General features: G+C 38.5%; 1 protein-coding gene across 4 annotated transcripts in view; it reads left to right on the forward strand.

Moving 5' to 3' along the window:
* Window positions 1-22,497, forward strand: part of LOC122664315 (MAP3K epsilon protein kinase 1-like) — an 89,871-nt gene that overhangs the window by 62,332 nt on the left and 5,042 nt on the right. For 3 of the 4 annotated variants that reach the window (XM_043860084.1, XM_043860086.1, XM_043860087.1), the window contains 9 exons: window positions 5,453-5,779; window positions 5,863-5,907; window positions 14,564-14,743; window positions 14,866-14,949; window positions 15,369-15,460; window positions 15,565-15,648; window positions 19,466-20,355; window positions 20,575-20,966; window positions 21,067-21,201. In XM_043860084.1, the coding sequence (XP_043716019.1) occupies window positions 5,453-5,779; window positions 5,863-5,907; window positions 14,564-14,743; window positions 14,866-14,949; window positions 15,369-15,460; window positions 15,565-15,648; window positions 19,466-20,355; window positions 20,575-20,966; window positions 21,067-21,201 (2,229 nt within the window). The remainder of the gene's footprint in view (window positions 1-5,452; window positions 5,780-5,862; window positions 5,908-14,563; window positions 14,744-14,865; window positions 14,950-15,368; window positions 15,461-15,564; window positions 15,649-19,465; window positions 20,356-20,574; window positions 20,967-21,066; window positions 21,202-22,497) is intronic. The other variant, XM_043860085.1, reaches the window with a different exon arrangement.

Raw genomic sequence — 22,497 nt, forward strand, 5'->3', positions numbered from 1 at the left:
GCTGCTGTTTTCTTTTGTATATTGCTTCTATGTTTTTGGAAGATGCACCGATCTTATGAGACGGGCAGCTGCTGTCAGCATGAAACACGGAATTTGATGGTTTGTTGATGGCAATGGAAACAATGTTAATTTTAGAGTAATGGTAAACGAGGAGCTTCTCCCATTGATGAAACTCATAGGAAATGACTCCAATATCTTGTTTTCGGTCTTTAGAAAAATCAATTGTTTAGGTTGGATTGATTTGGGAAGAAATTAGAGTCAACCAAAATGCCCTTGTATGTGTCAAGACAAAACAACTAGCTGAATGAATTCAATTTTGGTAAAAAAAAATGTAGTGTTGCGAGGCAGAAGACAATGTATCTTTGAAAGTTAAACCATTGAATTGCTTTTATGTTGTTGGATGATCTGTCCTCTCCTTATGATGTATTTTTCACTACTATCCTATGCATAGTTGTCAAGGTGGTAAGGCGACCCAAGGCGGTGGAGGGGTGTCTAAGCACTGGCCCAAGTGTTATTTTTTATTTCCCCTTTTTTCTAACATTATTTAGTATGCTACAATATGTACCTTATATCATCAAAAATCAACATTTAGCCACATCAAGTCATCAAAAATCAACATTAAGTCACATCAAGTCATCAAAAATCAATATTAAGCCATATCTGCCTTTTGCGCAACTATCTCCCACATTTGGATGGAACGCAACCTTAGAAGATAGACGTCCAACTCCCGCTCTTTCGACAAGATTTGGAATACCATCTTTTTTGATGTTTCATCTAAAGCTAGTTCCCTCCCCCTCTCTAGTGTTTTGGACACCCCAAGGAACAGGGTCATTGCTGTCTCCTGGGGTCTTCCTCTCTTCATTTTGCGCCCTAGCTAGCCTTTAGTTCGGCTTGCCCTCGGGCTTGTACATTCCGGCTCCTTTCTTCGTAATTTAAATTTTTATTCATCCAAAAAAAAAGTCATCAAGAATCAACATAGAAATAGAAAACATCAGAACTGAAGAAGCAAGCTACTAGAAGTTTGAAACAATCAAAACATACATTTGGTTTATATGTTCTTGGAATTGGTCATTTTCAAGTATACCTAGTCTCGCATTTGGGTTATATTGTTCTTGAAAAATATGATCTTATCAATAAGTAATTAACTTGCTCTCGATTTAGAGGAAATGTTCTTGTTCTCTAAGAAATTTGGTTAATCAAATGATTTTACTTTTACATGAGACTTTTTTTATTGGGTAGTGCACAAAACCAGCTTTCCAACAAATCCAAGATTGCTTAAATCTGATTTATATTGGAGGAGTTATGTTCCGGTCAAACCTTATTTGGTGTGCACGAATGTTATTAAAAATCGCTCTGAATGAAAATATTTTTTTAAATATCAAAACAAATGAATTTTTTACCGCACTTTTGGTTTTTAGCAATGTTTTATCATATTAAGATTTATGGAATTTTTAGATTTGAGAAAAACTCCAACATTAGAAAGTTGAAAATTTTTATCTACTGCCAAAAATCCAGTTTTTGTTCTTGAATTGTGGGATTGACTTTTTATCCTTTTGGAATTTGATTTTTTAACAATTTTTATTGGATTCAAGTAGGGGGTATTTACTTATTTATGAATAATATCTTAAGTAAATGTTTTACTTGAATGATATTGGGCATAAATAAATGCCAGAACCTGACTCGATACCAATTAAACCAGTGCAAGGCGCCCTACAATAAGGCAGCAGCCACCTAAACACCTAGACGCCTAGACAACTATGATCCTATGTCTTTTCCAACAACACTCATTAATTCTTATCAGCAATGATGATGATTTTTCTTGTTTTTCACTGTTCTTAATCTTATAGTTCCCTATGCCTTTGATTATGGTTTCCCTTCCCTATTATTAGTGTTCTTTCCTAGGGATATTGTAATTACCCCAAATCCGCATAGGGTATAAGGTACTGCCTCACGGGCATTGGTTAGAAACCACCATTCACATTTATATAATAACCCAACTCCCATAGATCACATACATACACAGTGGAAGATTTAAAAATACTTGGAGCTGGATTTAAGGTTTATGCAATGTATATACATCTACTGGTGACAAATACTAAAGTTCAAGATAGTTATCAAAAGTTATATTACATCAAAAGATTGTATTATCACATTGTCTAATGTCTATCCAAACATCATAAGTTCTTATGACCTGTCTCTAAGGTTAGTGTGCCACGCAAGGTTCAAAATCTCGCGAAATTTCGGCGATATTTCGCCAAATTTCATATATCTCGAGCTGTCCGCGATACGATACCAATCCGAAATAAAAAAATACCATATTTCGACGATATCGCGTGAGATATCGACGAAATATCGTGGACTCACGATATATCGCGAGATATTGAAAAAGTCACTAAAAGTGTCACGTGAGGGCCTAACTTATACCATATTTCGCAGCTCTCGGTCGATATATCGACCGGGACCTGTTGAAACTCTGTTTTTCTCTCTTCTTCCTTATTTTTTTGCTCTTCTTCCTCCCTTCCAAGCATCATCCAAGCATTGTTGAAGCTCCTTGTCGCCGGGAAGACGTCAGAGGGTCATCTAAGCTCATCATCCAAGCCTATTTTCACTATTTAAGGTAAATTTTATTTCTCTAAAACTATTTTTTTTAAAAATACTTTGTACAAATGTTGTTGGATGTTGATGATATTAATATATGTTAGACATCGGAGGCCGATCTACAGCCTCACGGTGTCGAAATTTTTTTTTCCATATGGTGGTGGTGATGCTGGTGGTGGTAATGCTGGTGAAGAATTTGACGGCATGCGAGAGCGTTATGTGGTAGGTTAAGATACGGCGCCTGTAGAGCCACTCCGATTCACTGGAGAGACACAGTTTGATCATGCCACACAAGATACGGATCACGGAGCACGTGCCCCCGCACCCCCACCCTCAGGACGCCCCCTACAACCATACAGCAGGAAGCGTAGGGCTCAACAAACACAGTTGCAACCTGATCACAAGGACATTGATGACCTATCTAGCTCTGCTAGTGGTATGGGTGATAGGGAGGGAGGACCGACTGGACATTGGCGTGCCCCATCTTTTGACGCATATACCACTGCATTGGCATCGGATTATGGTGCATCACAATCTTGTGGTGGATATGGATATGGATATGGATCATCATCATATGGGCAGTTTACTGGGGTAGGGGACTATGACTACCAGTCCCAGTCCCAGGGACATACTGGATCATCTTTTGTAGATGACATCTTTGCATACCCTAGCGGGACTAGCTACCAACCTCACCAGCCATACATGCAGCCAATGCCAATGCCTCTTGCGTCAGCGCCGACATCATATCACAGTGGATCATCTTCTTCACGGACTGGATCGATTGGTAACCCTAGTTTATATCCTAGGATTGGATACCTACAGTATGTTGATGACTCCATTTACATGACACTTGTGGATGACTATACTCGTTTCTTCTCCGATTCTATAACGTGGTCCACATATGTCCTTCAAACAGAGAACAATGGACGTCGACTCCAGTGGGGTATGAGTGGGATTGATCCAGGGAGGCACAACAACTATTATTAGCACTTGTAACTTATAACTTGTAATTTGTGAACTTGTGAAGTTGTGACTTTGACACTTTCTGTATTGCCTTTAAGGCTTTAAGCATTTGAGCTATTGAGTTTTGACTTTTGAGTTATTGACTATTAATGTATTATGGAGTTTATGAGAATATGATTATGAATTATGTCTTATGAGTTTTAATTAGTTTGTTTACATTTCTTTTATGTCTTTAAGACTTTAACTGCCTAACCAATGTGTATTTAACCAAGGTTTATACATTAGGGTCGGCGACCGTATCTCAATCAAGGGTGCAAGCCCAAAACACCAATTTCAATTCATGTTTTTACAATTTTGTGGTTTAAATGTGTTTATTTATCTTAAATAAGGGTGTCCATGAAGTTTCAGGCCTAGATATGGCCAAATAACCCTCGAGATGGACCCCCGAAATATTGCAGAAAAAATGCAATATTTCAGGAATATTTCGCGATATTTCGGATAGTTCGGATATCTCGGTAGGCCCGAGATACCGATATATCGCAAAATATTAAACCTTGGTGCCACGTGCACTCAGCCTATAGAGTGTGAAGTTTTGCACACCTCTCCTTTGAACTCATCATTTGAAAAAGAAGTGTACAATAGGGATGAGCTAATAGCTCAGTGAGGAAAACATAATACAATACAAACAAGTGCTAATGTGGTTCAATTATAGTGTACAAATACAACGTTTTACTGTTATGTCAAGTCTTAGTCAATATTATGAAATACCGATAGTGCACTATATCGAAGATGTTAGCCTGGTCTCGTGTCATCTATTCAACTCTTTATCTCGGTACTACAGCCCGGGAGAGGAATAGCACGGCTCGTACTCGTACTCGTATTCTCGTGGTCCCGAAGTATAACTTGTTGTCCCGAAGGATGGCTCGTAGTCCTGAAAGATAACTCGTAGTCCTGAAGGATAGCTCATAGTCCTGAAGGATAACTCGTAGTCCCAAAGTATAGCTCGTAAGAAACCTCATCCAGTACGTAACCCCCTATTGGAAAGGGGCGATATTCACAAGGTCATGTTCTCATTGTACTATTATTATCAATCTCATTCACTTGATTCACATATCTCGTACAGTTGTTCACATAACTCGTACTCTTGTTCACATATTTCGTACACATATTTGCATTTCTCATTCACATGTTCACATTTCTTGTACACAAACATATACTCATACAACTTGTCATATAACACATTAACATATACTTAACATCATATAATTCACCTCATAATCATATCATTTTAAATGTATCATGTCAAATATTTCAATACAGCAACACATATACAATTCTCTCACATTCATTTATCTTGGATACAAGTCAAACATTCAGTAATCCATATCATGCTCATATACTATATTACACATCATAAAACACAAAGCTATGATCATACATTTCAATATACATCATATAGTAATACAAGTATGATTCCCTCACGTTGCTTGTTACAGTGATTTACAAATTCAATCTGTTTATCGTAGTACTTAAGTCTCTCAAGTCCTAAAATATCAAGCCAAAGTATCATGTCAACACATCTTACAATCATCTAATACCTACCATAGTACATATAAATATACCTTATTATATTAAATTACAATATATCATGACCTACTTGAGGGGTTTTATAGATATAGTTTATAACAAGATGGTTTAGGAAGTGACAACATGAATGTTGTTGGTTTATGATAAAGCATGACTGATTTTATTCACTTCTTAAAGTGCTACATGCCAACATACTAGATCATATAAAACATGTTTTTGGATACTTTGAATATTTACATATATTCATGTATTTTCATTTGGTTAACAGCCAATCTAATGAATGTAAGGAACTGTCTTTTTGAAGGCTGTGAAGGCATCAATTGGATCTGGAAGCAATGAACTGAGTAGATTTAGTGATCCGCCAGGAGATGCTTCCTTGGATGATTTGTTTCAGCCATTGGACAGAAACCAGGAAGATCGTGTGTCTGAAGCCTCAAAATCTGCTTCTTCATCATATATGAACCAAGGAACTTCACATGATGCTGGATCAAATGACCTGGCAGCAAAACTTAAAGCTAGAATGGCTCAGAAACGATTGGAGAATGGGATGGGGCAAGCTAATGGGGGAGGCCTGTTGCGCCTCATGATGGGTGTGCTTAGGGAGGATGTAATTGGTATTGACAACAGTTTGGTATGTTTTATGAATTATAAGGTACATCCAATGGTTTTCATTAAGGTTCATTCTTGACATTTAATCCGTTCTTTATTGAACAGGTGTTTGATGAAAAATTGTCTGGAGAAAGCCTTTTTCCCTTACAGGTGCTCAGTATTCTTTTCCATTTTGAGCTGTTCCATGATATTAATGTGCTTGTAATTTATGTTAGACATCCATCTTACTAAAGGAATGCATATTATGTGACTATTTGACTGCATACACCTGTCATAAGCATGAAAAGAGTTATTCTTCACTTAAAAATATCATCATTATAGGAAGGGAAAATTTTCAGATCTTAAATGCGAAAAGTACAAATTATTGGGGAAGGGTTGATGTTATTTGAATCCCAAGATGAAATAAAAATCATTGGAATAACGGTTCCCTATGACATACATGGTTATAATAGTGCCAGGGGAGAAGAAAAAGGTTAAAATTTCTTAACAAAAATAAAATAACATGTTAACTAGATGGGATGAGCTTAGTTCACTGCATTGAAGATGTTTCTTGAAATTTCTGTGAAACGAATAAAACGAATAAAATAACATGTTAACTAGATGGGTTCATATGAGTTTACAGTAGACATCACATTAAATTGATTGGAACGGCAGGGAACTATTTGGGTTGCCTATCCCATATAGTTGGGATAAGTCTCAGTGACCTGTGTTTTTGTTTTATTAATGTTAGGAGCATTACTTTTCTGGTATGCAATAATTTCTTTGGAGGCTCTAACTTGTGGTTAAAATTGATCTGGTGTTAACCCTAGGTGTTTAATCATGTAAGAATGTGAGATATGGACAGGGTGTTTGGATTTAGGTATGGTCATGTGTTGGGAGCTGGGAAAGTCAGACTCAACGAAGAGGGGTCATTTACCAAGGACGTACTTTCTGGTAGAGTCTGATGCAGTTCAAAAGAACAAGAAGGCCAAAAGCAAACTAGGCCATCAAACTGGACCAAAAATGGACTAATATGTTTAATTTTAAGTGTCCAATGGGTTATATGGGCCATGGGCTTAATATTTTGGGTTACTAATTAATATTGTAATGGACTAATTCTATAGCACAAATATTAAGGATTTGAATTCTATACGGGTTTAATTTCAGTTTTCATTTTAGTAAGTTGTATTCTTTATTTTAGTAATGTTTCTGGAAGGTTGGACAGGTGTTCTACATTCCATCCCCTAGTTTCTATTTTGTTGAAGTTCTAGAATAGTTTCTATTTTGATTTTTGAAGAAGACTTCAGTTGTAAGGGATTCTTCCTACCATACATAGGGGTTTCCTATTTTGCTTATTTCTTTGAAGTTACAAAAAAAGAGTAGGAGACCATACCCACTTCGAGAGCTCTGTCAGAGACAGAACATGGTTTTGTGGGATTCAAAACTGCTCTACTGGATGCAGTAGGGAACCCTTGATGGGATTCCAAGGCTGGAGTTGGTAGGATTCCTTCTCCATTGTTAGGTGAGAGGACTAACATATCTTTTCTTGTATTTTTCTATTCTTCTATCTTCTTCTTCTTCTTTTGTTCTTTTATTAAAGGTCAGTTCTCTATTCTTCCATTCAGTGCATTTTAGTTTACCTGTACTTTCTGTCGCTTGAAGTTCTTATATTAATCACTAATCCTTGACAGTTTTCTGCAAGGTTTCAGATCAAATCTCTTACCTATACAACCCACCAATCTGCCCCATATGTTCCAGACTGTGTTAAGTGTTTAGGCAGTTTGCTGCCCCATCAAACTGCTGTTAAAGCACTGCTTCCTGTCCTACTTTCCATTTTCCTGCATGCTACTAATTCTGTTTCTCTGCTACCTGAAAGTTACTATTTCTGGAATTTAAGGTTGGTAATTATTAAATCTGTTTTTGGCGCTTGTTTGCTGCCTTAAATACTTCCTGGTTAGTTTGACTAATCCTGCTGCCATCAGTTTCTATTTTCTATATCCACTTCCCATTTTGGTTAGTAAGACCAGGTGCCAAGTAGTAAAGACCATCTTGCACTCTACCATATCCAATCGTTGCCCCCATCACTAGGTCCTGAAAAACACAATGAGAGGAAAAGAAGTGAACAGAACAATTAAGATCAGTAGTAAGACGGTGATGCAGATCCAAGCACCTGCAAGAAGAAGAGGAAGAAGAAGAAGCCCTAAGATTAGGGCCCAGTAGTGGAGCCTTAGTTTATTTTATCAGTTTTAGTTTTCCTATACTTAGTTCATTTTTTCAGTTTTAATGCAACTTAAATTGAACCGGTTCAGACTTGGTTCAATTTAAGTGATTAGTTTCAATTGGTTGTTAGGTTTTTATTTCCTATTGGTTACTTAGGAATCTTTTTTTATTAAATTGTTTTAAGAGTTTAAAGTTGTTTTAAATCCTCCCCTCCACGATTTTTAGAGGGAGGACTTTTTAGACTTGTATTAGGAATTGGGCCCAAGGCCATATTATAAATAGAAAACATGGGAGGCTCCCCCACAGATTTTAGAGTTTAAAAATATCGTTTTATACTTGCTGCCTTTGCGCCTGTGAGAGTGTTGCTGCCTTGTGGATCTCAAGGTGAGGGATTGGTGGATCTCCAATCGACTCCTTGCATTTGTTAAGATCGAGAGGTTCTTCTTCTTCACTTCTTGCATCTGCTCAGATTGGGAGATACATTCTTCAATCAATCTTCAAGCTGCTACTGTTTTGAAGATTTGTTTTTTTTTCAAGTAAGTAATTTACTGATTTCTGTAGTTACCTTCTTCTTCTCACCTTCCAACCTAAACCTACCTACCCACAATTGATCCCCATTAAACCCTAACTCCCCTAAAGCCTAAACTTTCTGTCCAGCTTTATTCCACAAACCAAATTCAACCAAATTTCAACCACAGCCCCCTCACCCCTCCTCTTCCACTCGACCTTGGTTGTAGGCCCATTCCACCATTAAAAACCCTAATTCTCCATCCTTCATTAATTCCCTCAAAACCCTAAATTGCAGATCCATCACTTCTAACCCTCCATTATTCATCAAACCTTGGCTGAATCTTCTCCTTCATCTCTAGAATATTCGACCTTAAGCCCTAGCCTAATTTCTAACCTTAAACCCTAATTTCACTTAATTTTTTGTTTCCCAAAACCCGAAACCATAACCCTAATTTTTTGAAATTTGAAATTCCATACAAACTTTGATCAAACCTTCACTGTTAGCTTCCCCTAGACCTGCCTAGCATTACTATATAAAATTTACCCCCATTCACCTAAACCTAACCCTAGTTTTGACCTAAACAACCCCAAAACTGCCAATCGGCTAGTAGGTTGCAAGGGTCTGATTTTACCTAGCTCCGAGTAGATTCTATCATCTATCTAGGACTACATTAGACGGTGAATGGAAAGCAAGTTGGCACAAAGATTAGGAACATGTAAGACAAAAGATAAAGAAATACTGGGAGTGCAGGAGATAGATCCTTTACCAGAAATAACAGAAAGTGAACCATCAGGGACTCGGACCTTGTCTTTGCCCGAACAAGGGTTATAAGAGGCAAACAGGTCTGAGGAGCTGGTCATATGATCTGAGGGTCTAGAATCAATTAGCCATGAAGAATCAGTATGAGAGGACACAAGAAAAATACTTACTTGGGCTAAATGGGAAGCAGGGGATGGAGAGGAAGCCGTGGTAGTAGAGGCAGAACCAAGTTGGGTCATCATATGTTGGAGCTGAGTCACAAGTTCTACAGACATAGATGAAGTACTAGTAACCTCAGGAGTTTCGGTCAAGTGAGCCTGAGCCTGAGCCTGAGCCTGAGCCTGAGGACAAGCAGAACCAGCTTCCCCTCCCTTTCCGCCCCCTTGGGACGGCCATGTAATTTCCAACAAGTCTCCCTAGTATGACGAGGGCGGCCATAATAGTCACATTGTACTGGAGGACAAGTAGAACTAGCCTTGCTGACTGAACCAGCACTATCCACAGGTAAAGAAGACTGTGTGTAGTAACAAGAGAAGACTGAATCATATTAATAGGTTTCAAGTGAAGTAGGAAAGGTACTCCTGTTGAGAACTTGAATGTGTATCTGATCATATTTTGGATTAAGATCAGTGAGGAAAGCATAAACTCGTTCCATTTCTCGTTCCTTTGCAAATGTAGCAGCATCAATTGGGCTAGTCATAGACTCATAGTGACAGGATGGTAGAAGTCCAATTGCTGCTATAATGTCGTCAGGGCAGAATAATAGGTAGACACAAACAGATCCTTCTGTTTAGTTTCCTGAGCGTGACGACGAATTTCATATATTTGGGCATAGTTGCTGGCTTGACTATAAGTGTGCTTTGCTGCATCCAATAACTCCTTGGCTGAATTAAGTAGGACAAAACTGGAACTAATGGATGAATCCATGGAGTTCAAAAGGAACGACATGACCATGGCATCGTTTGCTAACCAGTTATCCTTGGCCAGAGTTTCAGTAGGCATAGGCGTGTCACCATTAAAATACCACAAAAAATGATTACCACGAATGGTAAGGAGGCACACGTGAGACCAAGCTAAGTAATTTGTTCCATTCAACTTAGTGGGGCCAGGTTGGAGAGAAGGATGTTGGTGAGGAGCAATAGGGTGACTTAGATCACCGCTCCCAGTAGCACCAGATGTACCAGATCCCTCCATGAAAAAAACCCAACAAATGCACTAGAGGTTGGAAAGAAGTTATTACTCACAAGATAGGGAGAGGTAGAGAACCATAAAGAGGGCAGACACACCTCAAAGAAGCATCAAAGAGAAGTCACAACAGCTGTAGAGCCAAAAATAGGGCTGGAAAAAGGCACCGGTAGGGGTTGGAGTTGCACCGGCAGGGGCTGGAGAGGCCCAAGAAGACGTGGCAGCAAGCAGGCAGGGCCTTAAAAGGCCATAGAAACCATCGGTGGTGGCTGGTGGTGGCAGGTGGTTTGCCTAAGGAGGGCCAGCAGGCGGCGGTAGTGGGAGACCGACGTGATCGGAGAAAATAAGAATGCCCTAAAGGAGGGCAAAAAGGGACACAGGGGTGTCGGCGACCAGTACAAGGTAGGGCGGTAGCAGTAGGTAGCATGGTGGTGGTTAATGGTCAATGATGTTTAGCATGGTGCGACATGCATTAACACATGTTCAGTCAACCATGCTGAACCAAGAGGCCGAAGCCTCGGCGATGGCAGTAGTGGCGGTGGACTCTAAAAAAAATCCCTATATGGATTGCGCTTTGATACCAAGTTGAGAGGAAGTGAGAAAAGAGGAAATGATTTGGCTTGTCAAGACGACAGAGGCCACCACTTTATTTATAATTAGAAATCATTACAATAATGGAAATAAAATCCTAGCAGAATCACAATTGCAATATGTGCATAATGAATCTAGACACTTTAGTGTAACCGGGTCCGGTTCACGGGTTGACGGATCATCCTTCAACAGTTTTTAATTTTGGTTCCAGTTTCTAATTCTAGAAGTTTCAAATCTGGTTATTATTTTGGGAATGACTGTTTGGGAAGTTACTAAATTCTGGTTTCAATTTTGAGTCCCTAATCCCTACGGTCCTGGATTACTTTTCTAACGCTAATCTTTAGGTGATTAGAATACCCCACCAATTTAGTATCTGAGCTATGAAGGGACAGTAGAGCCACTGTGTTGACGTAACAATATCCAGGGTTGCTCTACCTTCAATTGAGGGATGATCGTGTGGATCTGATTCAGTATCACTACAACTCGTGGACGAGTTTTTTTCAAGATGGGGAGAATTGTTGCAATCATGTACTAAAACTTGTTTTGTCTCGGTCGAGATTTCGAGAATTTCGAGTATCTCGGTCGAGTCGAAATGAAATGCAACATTGAATTGAAAAATGCAATATTTCGAATATTTTAGAAATTTCGGTGAATTTTCAAAAATTTCGGTCATCTCGTTTTGGAAATTTCGGATATCTCAGTCATTTTTGGCATTTTACACCCACAGAAAAAATACCATATTTCATAGAAATTTTGGAATCTCGGAAATTTCGGTCTGACCGAAACACCGAAACGAAACGAGTTTTAATACTATGGTTGCATTTCAAAAGAACAAGAAGACCAGCAGCAAACCAGGCCATCAGACTAGACCAAAAATGGACTAATATGTTTATGGGCCATGGGCGTAATATTTTTGGGTTCACTATTGTAATGGGCCAATTCTATAGGCCCAAATATTAAGGATTTGAGTTTTATACGGGATTAATGTTAGTTTCTGATTTACTAAGTTGTATTCTTTATTTTAGTAGTGTTTCTAAAAAGGCTGGACATGTGTTCTACATTCTAGCCTCTAGTTTCTATTTTGTTAAAGCTATGGAATAGTTTATATTTTTAAGAAGATTTAAGTAGTAAGGGATTCTCCCTATCCTACATAGGGTTTTTCCTATTTTGTTTTCCATGACATTATAAATAAAAAGATAGTGGCTATACTCTAGCCAATGGTTTAGACCAAAAAAAAAGAGGTGTTATGTTGTTTTTCCTATAGAGATGCAATTGCAAGTTGAGAGGCTTTGCATGGTCGGTGTGATGCTCAAGTCATATCCTTTTGTCTTTGCTTTCGTATCTTAAAAAAAAAAGGAGAAAAGAAATTCTGTCATTGCAATTGATCTCCCACTGATCTTTTTGTGGTTTGGGAACAATTCTGCACTATTTGTTATCAGGGAATTCTGTTATGATTATTTGGGGTTAATCATGTAAGCATGTGAGATATGGACATGGTGTTTGGATTTAGATATGGTCATGTGTTGGAGGCTGAACAAGTCGGACTCAAAGAAGAGGGGTCATTTAGCAAGGAGGTACTTTCTGGTATAGAGCCTAACTTGCAAGAGTGTTAGAAACAAGAGAATGATGCCTCTTGATGTTTCCTCACTGATGATCTCTTTGCCAAACTTTTAACATGATTTCTATATTTCTTTTGGGATAAGATCTATACAGGAAGGGTTGATTGCCAACAGGTTTTCCATAAATCCTGCTAATGGATTGTTGCTGACCTTGGTAATGGTAGACTCTAGGGATTCCTTAAATATGAAGACATTAATAATGTTGCCAAGTTTTCTCTGTAGGAGCTGAAACATCTTTTAGCCTATTGGCATTGACTGAAAGTTACAGAAATCACTAATGACTTTTGATGTATGAGACAAAAGGCCTGTTGGTTCGGCTTGATGATTCTGAAGTTCTGGATGTGACTAGGGACTTGGGTTTCTGCAAAATTTATAATACTGATACTATAGACAGTAGAAATTGTTGACAGCAAGGAGCATGCTTCTTGTTGTTGAAATAATTGTTGTTATTGTTATCATCATTATCATCACGATCCTCTTCAACAAGTGATATTATACCATGGGTTGGACTGGGTCACCAAAATATCTTTATAGTTGCATTTCTTTATAGGTGGTTTACTAACTGTTGCACCTATAGATTTGTAAATGAAAACTTATTTTTTTTGGGGACCTAATGAAACTTGAGTGTTGAGTGTTGACAATGCAGCCAAATAATTATTGAGCTTCATTCAAAATGGGTGCCAGGAAAATCATTGGTTATTAAGTATGCTAGGTTTCCTTTAACAATAATAGTAAGTCAAGGTAATCCAAATTCCAAACATGTCATTCATTTCCGTACTTTAATCAGGATGCTATCTGATACCATCTGGTTCTAATGCTGTCCCTATTTCATTTTTCTCATTTTTTCTTTAACCTTATCTGAGTAGAGATCATAGCTCATTGGAAGTATCCTTATTTACCATCTTCTTAGCGCTGTTCACTCCTCCTAAACCAGCATCCTCTATGTGGTTCTCGTTTAATACTTGTTGAAGATGACTCTTTCATCTCTCCATGATGGTCCCTTCAGCAGAACTCTTTGATCATCGCTCTAAACACATTTAGCAAACCATTTGTCTTTGAGTTTACATTTTTTTCTGTAATTTTTCTTGCATCTTCTTACCATCCACGATACCCTCACTTATGACAAAAGCACATCAATGTGCTAGTGATGTTAACTGATAACTGCTTTCTTTAACTTTCAGTGACTTCTTCTAGATTCTCTTCCCCCCACCCCCCCCCCACCCTATTCACATGCATTTAATAAGACCTATAGCCTCTACTGCCTATTGGAATTCATGATTTCACCATTATGTTTCTTTAAACAATTTAGGTTACCCCATCTAGTTTTTCTCAAGACCTCTAATTAATACTTAATTTTTGCCTTTTACTGCATGAAATGCTAGTTTCTCATTTTCCCCCTCCTCTATGTAGTATAAAGACCTGAAGCTGTTGTTGTATGCTTATGCTCTCGCAGCATTCTTGCAGTCCTTACATATTGATCATGATTCCCTCCTTGTGAGCAGGTCTATCTAGCTCCTAATTGACACACTTTTAAAGGTCACCAAATGCAGCTGTAGCAACTCAATTTGCATGAGAAATTTTCAAGAAGCAAATGTTATTTGATACAAAATTTTTGGAGCCAATGTGCAAGTGTAGTTAAAACGTGACCTGTGAATTTTGTGGTATTTTTATATTTGGAATTTGGGCTACTCGGTATGTTAGGTAAAGTAGAATTGGTTAGGAGTACATTCTCCAACATGAAATGGTGGCTCTCAGGCTGACCTATGTAACTCTCATTCTCATATCCCATAATATATCTTCCTATTTCATGATATATTGTGAAAAGCTGAACAGAAATAATATTTACTCAGACTATTTTCTAACACTGTGACACTCACCATAGCGCAAACAGCATTTACTAACACTAGCAAAGTTACCTTATATGGTTTCATTGTCAAAATAGGCGGTCGAAATTACCAGATTAGTTGGTTCACTGAAGCCAGAAGAACCAGAAGATGTGATTGTCTCTGCCTGTCAGAAGCTTACTGCTTTTTTTCACGTGCGCCCAGAGCAGAAAATTGTTTATGTTACACAACATGGTTTGCTTCCTCTGATGGAACTGCTTGAAGTTCCTAAAACTCGTGTTAGTATGCTTTCTGAGGGCTCTAACTGCTGTTTTCAATTATTGGCAATAGTAGCTTACTATGCAAATTAAAGCAGTTTGAGAAGCCAAGATGAGGCTAAGAATGTTCTGTGAAATTGCAGGTTATATGTTCTGTGCTTCAAATGATAAATCTGATAATCAAAGACAATACTGATTATCTAGAGAATGCTTGTCTTATTGGCCTGGTAAGTATGGGTGCATGTCTATACAAATTTCAAGATATCTCCTGTTGGACCTTCATTGAGACCCACCAGTGTTGTAACTGTGACATGTCAATATTCTAGAAGTTGTACTGGTTCGTAAGCAAATATTGGCTCAGTATGATTTTAGCCATTTGATTTATAAAATTTTCTGTTGAAAGACAGGATGGCAGAATCATACATCAGTTTGGGACTTAAGTCCTTCTGGTGGAACTCATTAAATGGTGTGACTTAACCTCATCATGTGCACCCTGAAACTGTTGGGCTAGGAGATGGACAAATGGGTTGCCATCATCTGTCTACTCTTTCTCTTCCACTTGACAATTTTTTCTGCCTCAAGAAGTGAGACATTCTTTTATTGTGAGTAGCCATTGCCATAGTGTGAATGTGAAATGAAATCGCAGATACCCGTTGTGATGAGTTTTGCGGCTCCTGATCGTCCTCGGGAAGTTCGTATGCAGGCTGTGTATTTCTTGCAGCAGCTTTGTCAGTCAAGGTGTAGATCCTTCTCTTACGTTTCCTTTTTTAGCCTCATTCCAGTGCATCACTTTTTATTGGATTACTCATCCAGAATTAATCACGCTAGATTATTTTATGCAGCTCCTTGACACTGCAGATGTTCATTGCTTGCCGTGGAATTCCTGTTTTGGTTGGCTTTCTTGAGGCTGATTATGCAAAATACAGGTTTGTACTTATTTGTATCATGAGTTAGATGTTCTTCATGTTCAAGGTCTAGATGCTTAGGATCTGTATGGCAACCAAGGTACTAAAACTCGGAACTCGACCCCAACTCGACCCTGGGAAAAACTGAGATCTCGGTCTAGTTGGTGCATTTTTTTTTCAACTTGAAACCTGGTTTCGGTGGGTTTTAGACCTAGTTTGGGTCTGAAACTTGGTATTCAGCCTATTTTAGGCCATTTAAACACAATGACACTATCAGATTTTGCAAAAACAAAGTCCAAATAAGAGTTTCACTTAGTAGGAGACCAGGATAGACACTTACTTGTGCCAAAAACCAAGACAGACCCGGACAAACACTTATTTATGCCTAGTGGGAGACCAGGACAAACACGTACTTATGCCAGAAACCAGGACAGACACAGGACAAACACTTATTTATACCTAGTATCATTTAAGTAAATGTTTTTGTATTTCATTTACTTAAGATATTATTCATAAATAAACAAATACTCCCCTGTTTTGAATCCAATAAAAATAGTTAAAAAATCAAATTCCAGAAGGAAAAAAAGTCAACCCCCTAGTTCATGAACAAAAACTGGATTTTTGGTGGTAGATGCAATTTTCAACTTTCTAATGTTGGGGTTTTTCTTAAATCTAAAAATTCCATAAATCTTAATATGGTAAAACATTGCTAAAAACCAGAAGTGCGGTAAAATATTAACAAAGCTTTCCAACAAGTCCAAGATTGCTTAAATCTGATTTATATTGAAGGAGTTATGTACCGGTCAAACTTAATTTGGTGTGCGCGAATTCTGTCAAAATTGCTCTGAATGAAAATGTTTTTTTGGACACCAAAACAAATGAATATTTTATTGCACTTTTGGTTTTTAGCAATGTTTTATCATATTAAGATTTATGGAATTTTTAGATTTGAGAAAAACCCCAACATTAGAAAGTTGAAAATTGCATCTACCGCAAAAAATCCAGTTTTTATTCTTGAATTGGGGGGTTGACTTTTTTTCCTTTTGGAATTTGATTTTTTAACTATTTTTATTGGATTCAAATAGGGGGGTATTTGCTTATTTATGAATAATATCTTAAGTAATGCCTACAAATACAAAAGCATTTACTAAAATGATATTAGGCATAAATAAGTGTCTGTATACCAAGGTTTGCATAGATAGGTGTTTGTATGCCAAGATTTCCCACCGAGATCTCGAGATCTGACACTCATATAAAGGAGTTTGGGTCAAGATCTCGCTCGAGTTGTTGCACTTTTTCAACTCGTACACCAACTCGACTCGACCTCCCAAAAAAACAAGATCTTGCGAGTTCTCAAACTATGATGGCAACCATTCTGTTTCAAAAAATTGGTTGAGTCAGAATTGATTTTTTCTGTTTCTAGATTTTTGGAGTAATTCTGTACCAACAAATGTTGTATGGTAAACCTGGTAAAAAATTGTTTCTGCTATTATAGAGAAACAGAAACATGCATGGATTGCTCTCCTCTGTACTAGCCCACTCCATCAAAGAAGAACTGCAACCAGACGAAGTTGAAGACATCGACGATGACGACGAGCTCCCCGTCTTCAACAGACTCTTCTTCATCTTCTTCCACTCGAACCCATTCATCCCAAACCCACACAGCTGCTGTTGCTGTTGTGGAAACATTACCATCTCATCCTCCAATTCCTCCATTTTCTTGAACCTGAACAAGAACATGGCATGCCCATTCTCAGAACTAGTTGTAAACATCCCAAGACACCTGAATAGGGACCCCATCCACTTCAATCCTCTCATTTCCTCTGAACTTCCACTTCAATTGCTTCACTTGCAAAACCCTCTTCTTATCGACGCTGAAACAAAGCCTGGGCTCATCCCCTGAGCCCACTCTGCAATCAATGGAGATATCTCTGGTCTTACCCCCAAATCAAGCTTTTGTAGTGTAATACTTGTTGCCCACAACATGTTCCCTCCTTAGAATCAAAACCTGATTTTTTGCAGGCTTTCTTGCTCTGGTTCTGCTGTAAGCTTTGTTGCAGCTGGCACAGGGGGGCATCGCATTGTAGCCATGTGAGGTCTCTTCCAGTGTCTAAATTGAGATAGTAAGCCTTGGGTGGATTGCCCAAGTAGAAAGTCACATATTACAACTTGCAACAAAAAAGAACTAGTCAAAGATCAAAGACTGATTACAGTACCAGTTTGCAGTATTGAATAAATTGGTGAAGATATTGAGAAGGTAATAGAAGGGAAATGCAGGTGGTTTCCAATAATTTATTTTTTACCCACTGATGGAACAAACGAGGGGAATTGCAGGATAGGGAGGGAAGGAGCTTGGAAGAAATGGGTTCAGATTTTTCTTGAAGGTTTTGGAGAAGTTTATACAGAAAGTTCTATCAGTGGTTGAATTTGACAAGAAATCGTGGCAGGAACCTAATTCAGGGTTATCGGTCATGGAATTACACAAAACCCAAATCAATCCACAAATCAAAGCGTCAAAGAAGAATCTAAAAGAAAAAGATGTTGAATACTACAGGATGATCAATTCCAGCACAAAACCTTCCAAACCCCAAATCCCTGCATGATTGAGTTCAAGAATTGATCAATCTATGTCGTTTCGTAAGACAATTAAACACCAGAAAAAATTGGTTCAGACGACGTTATAGCACCAAGTGAGAACAAAGACGCCCAGGTCGGTGTGGTGGACGTAGGTGGTGAGATTAGTGCTGCCGGAGGTAGGCGGCGCCGCCGGTGACTCCTCTGCTGATGGGTCAAGATCCATGGGTAGAGTGGTGGAGCGGAAGCAAGAAGTAAAGGAAGACGAGGAGGAAAGGTCAGACATCTTCTTCTGTTTCGTGGGGTTTAGGGTTTTTTACAGAGAAGATTTGGGTAAAAGAAGAATAAGAAGCAAAGTGAGACGTGAGACAGAAGCAAGTCTTGTTATGTTTTGATGGTAAATTCCATCAATGCCCCTGATTCACTGAAGTCCACGCTGTTTCTTCGACATTTCGTAGAATCAATTCTCAAATCTGAGAAACACCATTTTGGTGTTTCTCAAAACCCTGCCAGAATCTATTATATCACCCGGTCCGTTTCAAAAAATCACAAAAATGGACCGGACAACACATACATAATCTGTTTCAATTCTGCCCCCAGAATCAGAAAAAACACCAGAATCGATTTTTGGGAAAGTTACCATACAGATCCTTAAATGACTGTCCTTCAATATGGCCCCTCTGTGCTCCATATGGCAATTGCATGCTGTGGGCTTTGAGTGTCCTTGGTGCATGTGTTAAAATGGAAGGTCTTTGGAGGTTCATATCACTGACCTGGGCTGAAACTCATTGTCTGAAACCCATTGTCACCTCCTAACCATCAACGAATGACCGCTGGCTGCTTATTTCATAGTTGTCAAGGCGTCACCTAGGTGGTGCCTAGGCGGCCAGGCGCCTTGTTCGACTTGGCACCTTGGTCGCCTAGGCAGGCACCTTGGCCGCCTTGTTCGCCTAGTTGGTGTCGCCTTGAATTTTGCCCCTCCCTACCGCCTTGGGTCGCCTAACCGCCGTGACAACTATGGCTTATCCAACTAGAAAGGAAAAATGTAAAGGACCCTATGGACTGCCCCTAATTTATTGACCTTTTCTGGTTTGCTTTACTCTTAGTATTGAACACAATTTCATAGATCTGATGGTTAAGCTGCTGTGCCTTTCTTTTGTTTTCTCTGAATGTTTGTAAGACAATTCTTCAGTGGAAGAATTTCAAGATTTTACCTTTATTTCTTTTATCTAACCATATTAATTAGTTTCTTCTACATATCCAGGGAAATGGTTCATCTAGCTATCGATTGCATGTGGCAGGTCTTCATGCTCCAGCGTTCAACACCCAGAAATGATTTCTGTCGCATAGCTGCGAAGAATGGTATACTTCTTAGGCTTATTAACACCCTCCACAGCTTGAATGAGGCAACTCGGCTAGCTTTTGTTTCAAGTGCCAGTGGGTCTATTCCTGCCGATGGTTCAGCTCAACGACCACGTTCTGTTCCATTGGATTATAATCATCCTGTTTCAGTACATTGTGAAATGCCACCTTCTGGTGCTGATCTACCTGATATGCTGAAGTTCCGGAATGGAATCACCGATCATCCTTCTTCCCTATCTGGAACATTAGAGCCATTACGTGCTTCTGCTTCCCAGTCCCAAAGATCAGATATCAACCGATCTGATACCATATATTTTCCTGGGGACACTGATAAACCTCAGTCAAACCATGTTGTAATAGAAGCTTCAGTTGCGTCTCCAGAGCCAACAGGTCTAGATAATGTTGGAAATCGACCAACCAAGGACTCCGCTTTGAAAGACTTGGAACTCTTGGACGTACAAAAATTTGATCAATCTTGGACAGAAGCTGACCTTCTTAAACAACAGCGAATCAATAACTCTACTAATAAAATCTCCATTGATAAGCCTCTAAAACAAATGGAAAATGCATCAAATGGGCTCCCCGCCACATCAGCTGATCAGCAAGACCAGGTTCGACCTCTTCTTAGCCTGTTGGAGAAGGAACCTCCATTTAAACATTTCTCTGGTCAGCTTGAGTATGTGCGCCACTTCTCTGGGTTGGGCCGGCATGAAAGTATACTGCCTCTGCTACATGCATCTACAGAAAGGAAAACAGACGGTGAACTAGATTTCCTGATGGCAGAATTTGCAGGTAATTTGTTTTATGCTTCCTATAATACTTCATATTGCTGTCAAAAAGTAGATTTTTAGAAGTAATTTATAGAACTTCTTGTTATCCATGTTTTAACTAAAATATCTTCATAATTTTGTATTTATTTGCCGTTCCTTTATTAGGCAAAGGGTTGGGTTTGGGGACTTTTTATATAATCATTTCTCATAATATTGGTAAAAGTATTCATTCATGGTTTAGCAGAAGTTTCTGGACGTGGAAAAGAAGGTGGAAATATTGACCATATTCCAAAACTTTCACACAAAACAGTAACTAAGAAGGTAGGACCACCAACACCAAATGAGGGAGCTGTCTCAACATCTGGGATTGCATCTCAGACCGCATCAGGCGTACTCTCTGGCTCAGGTGTTCTAAACGCTAGACCAGGAAGTACAACGTCTTCTGGTTTACTTTCTCATATGGTATCAACATTGAATACCGACGTGGCTAAAGAATATCTTGAGAATGTTGCAGACTTGCTTCTTGAGTTTGCTCAAGCAGACACAACTGTCAAATCCTACATGTGTGGCCAAAGTTTGCTCAGCCGTCTTTTCCAGATGTTTAATAGAATTGAGCCTCCTATTCTTTTGAAGGTTAGTTCAAAATCTCACTTGATAACAGTGCTTTCAGCTTATTTAAATATTTTTTATTCCAGGATATAAATTGCATCTCTATTTCTTTTTCCCACTGTAGTTATTGAAGTGTATAAATCATTTGTCTACCGACGCAAACTGTTTAGAGAATCTTCAGCGTGCAGATGCGATCAGACATTTGATTCCAAACCTTGAACTCCAAGAAGGGCCTCTTATATCTCAAATACATCATGAAGTGAGTACTACCAATTATTAACGGATTGATGCATGCAACATTTTTCTCTGTTGTTGAGCTGAAATTTGAATTTTTGGAAAGAAACTGGAATTCCTAACTGTGTAAAACCCTGTATAAGCTAGTAAATTCTGTTTTGGTCTCTTAAAAAAATTCTATATATGTAACGCCCCAAAACCTGAACGAACGAATTTCGAGTCGTTAACTCAAATCAACCTGCTAATCCTCAAAGCTACACAATGAACACCTAAGATAAAATTTCATCTGGATAGTCATTAAATTTAAAACCGAAATAAATATCTGAGTCCTCCAAAAGAGAAACGTAACCAATGTTCCAAAACCAAATAAACTGAAATAGAGTTAAAGTTCAACATAGACTATCCAACTCCAGGAACATAAGGTACTACTCTGAAGATAAACACAAAAAAAATTTCTCTTGGCAAGCTCTTCCAAATCACTCGCACTCAAAACCACTCTTCCCCAAGATTCTTTGGCTACATCTACGTCCTCATTTCAAGCTTGACCAAAGCCCTCATTTGCAAAACATCACATTCTGCCTGAGTTTTGGAACTCAATAGGCTACCTTATAAAGAAAAGAAATGCTTGAGAAGATATGATATCAGTGGTACATGGACCAGCTGGGTAACAAAATGTAATGTATGCAAGTGCAAATTTTACATCTATAAATTTTCAAAATACGATACTCCTTAATTACATTTCAAAAATCCAAATCAAATGACAACTATACTAATTTCCATATAGCCTGTCTATCAAAGGGGCAAAAGGCCAATGAAAGTTTCCCACGACAAAATATAACATCTCATTTCAAAGCAAGGAGATTACATGGGAAATTTTTTTCTTATATACTAATAGAGACGGGCAAAAATCACCAAAATAACTAGTGGTACAAGTATAGCCCACTAGACTATTTTACTAATACGGCACGAATACTAATGCCAGCCTATTCCCGTTCCTTACCAATCATAAGGTGGTATAGGACTTGCAAAACAATTTAATTTCAAAGGCAAAGGGCTTTCACCTCCCATACCGTCATACGGGGTTTCTAGTGAGAAGCAACAAAAGGGACTCTACCTGTAGGACCATAATCCATCTTTTTGGGCAGCCACCCCCAAGGATTAGTAAACTAGCCCCACTTTCGGCTCAAAGTATTCTCAAACATAATGGAATAAGCAATAAAGAATCTCATTAAAATAATCGCATAAGACTAGACTCCAAAACGGAATTTAAAACCCCATATTAGGGTATTAAATAGTTGCATGACATAAAATCAAAACAGGA

This window comes from Telopea speciosissima, chromosome 6 (assembly GCF_018873765.1).
Source record: "Telopea speciosissima isolate NSW1024214 ecotype Mountain lineage chromosome 6, Tspe_v1, whole genome shotgun sequence".
Classification (NCBI taxonomy): domain Eukaryota; kingdom Viridiplantae; phylum Streptophyta; class Magnoliopsida; order Proteales; family Proteaceae; genus Telopea; species Telopea speciosissima.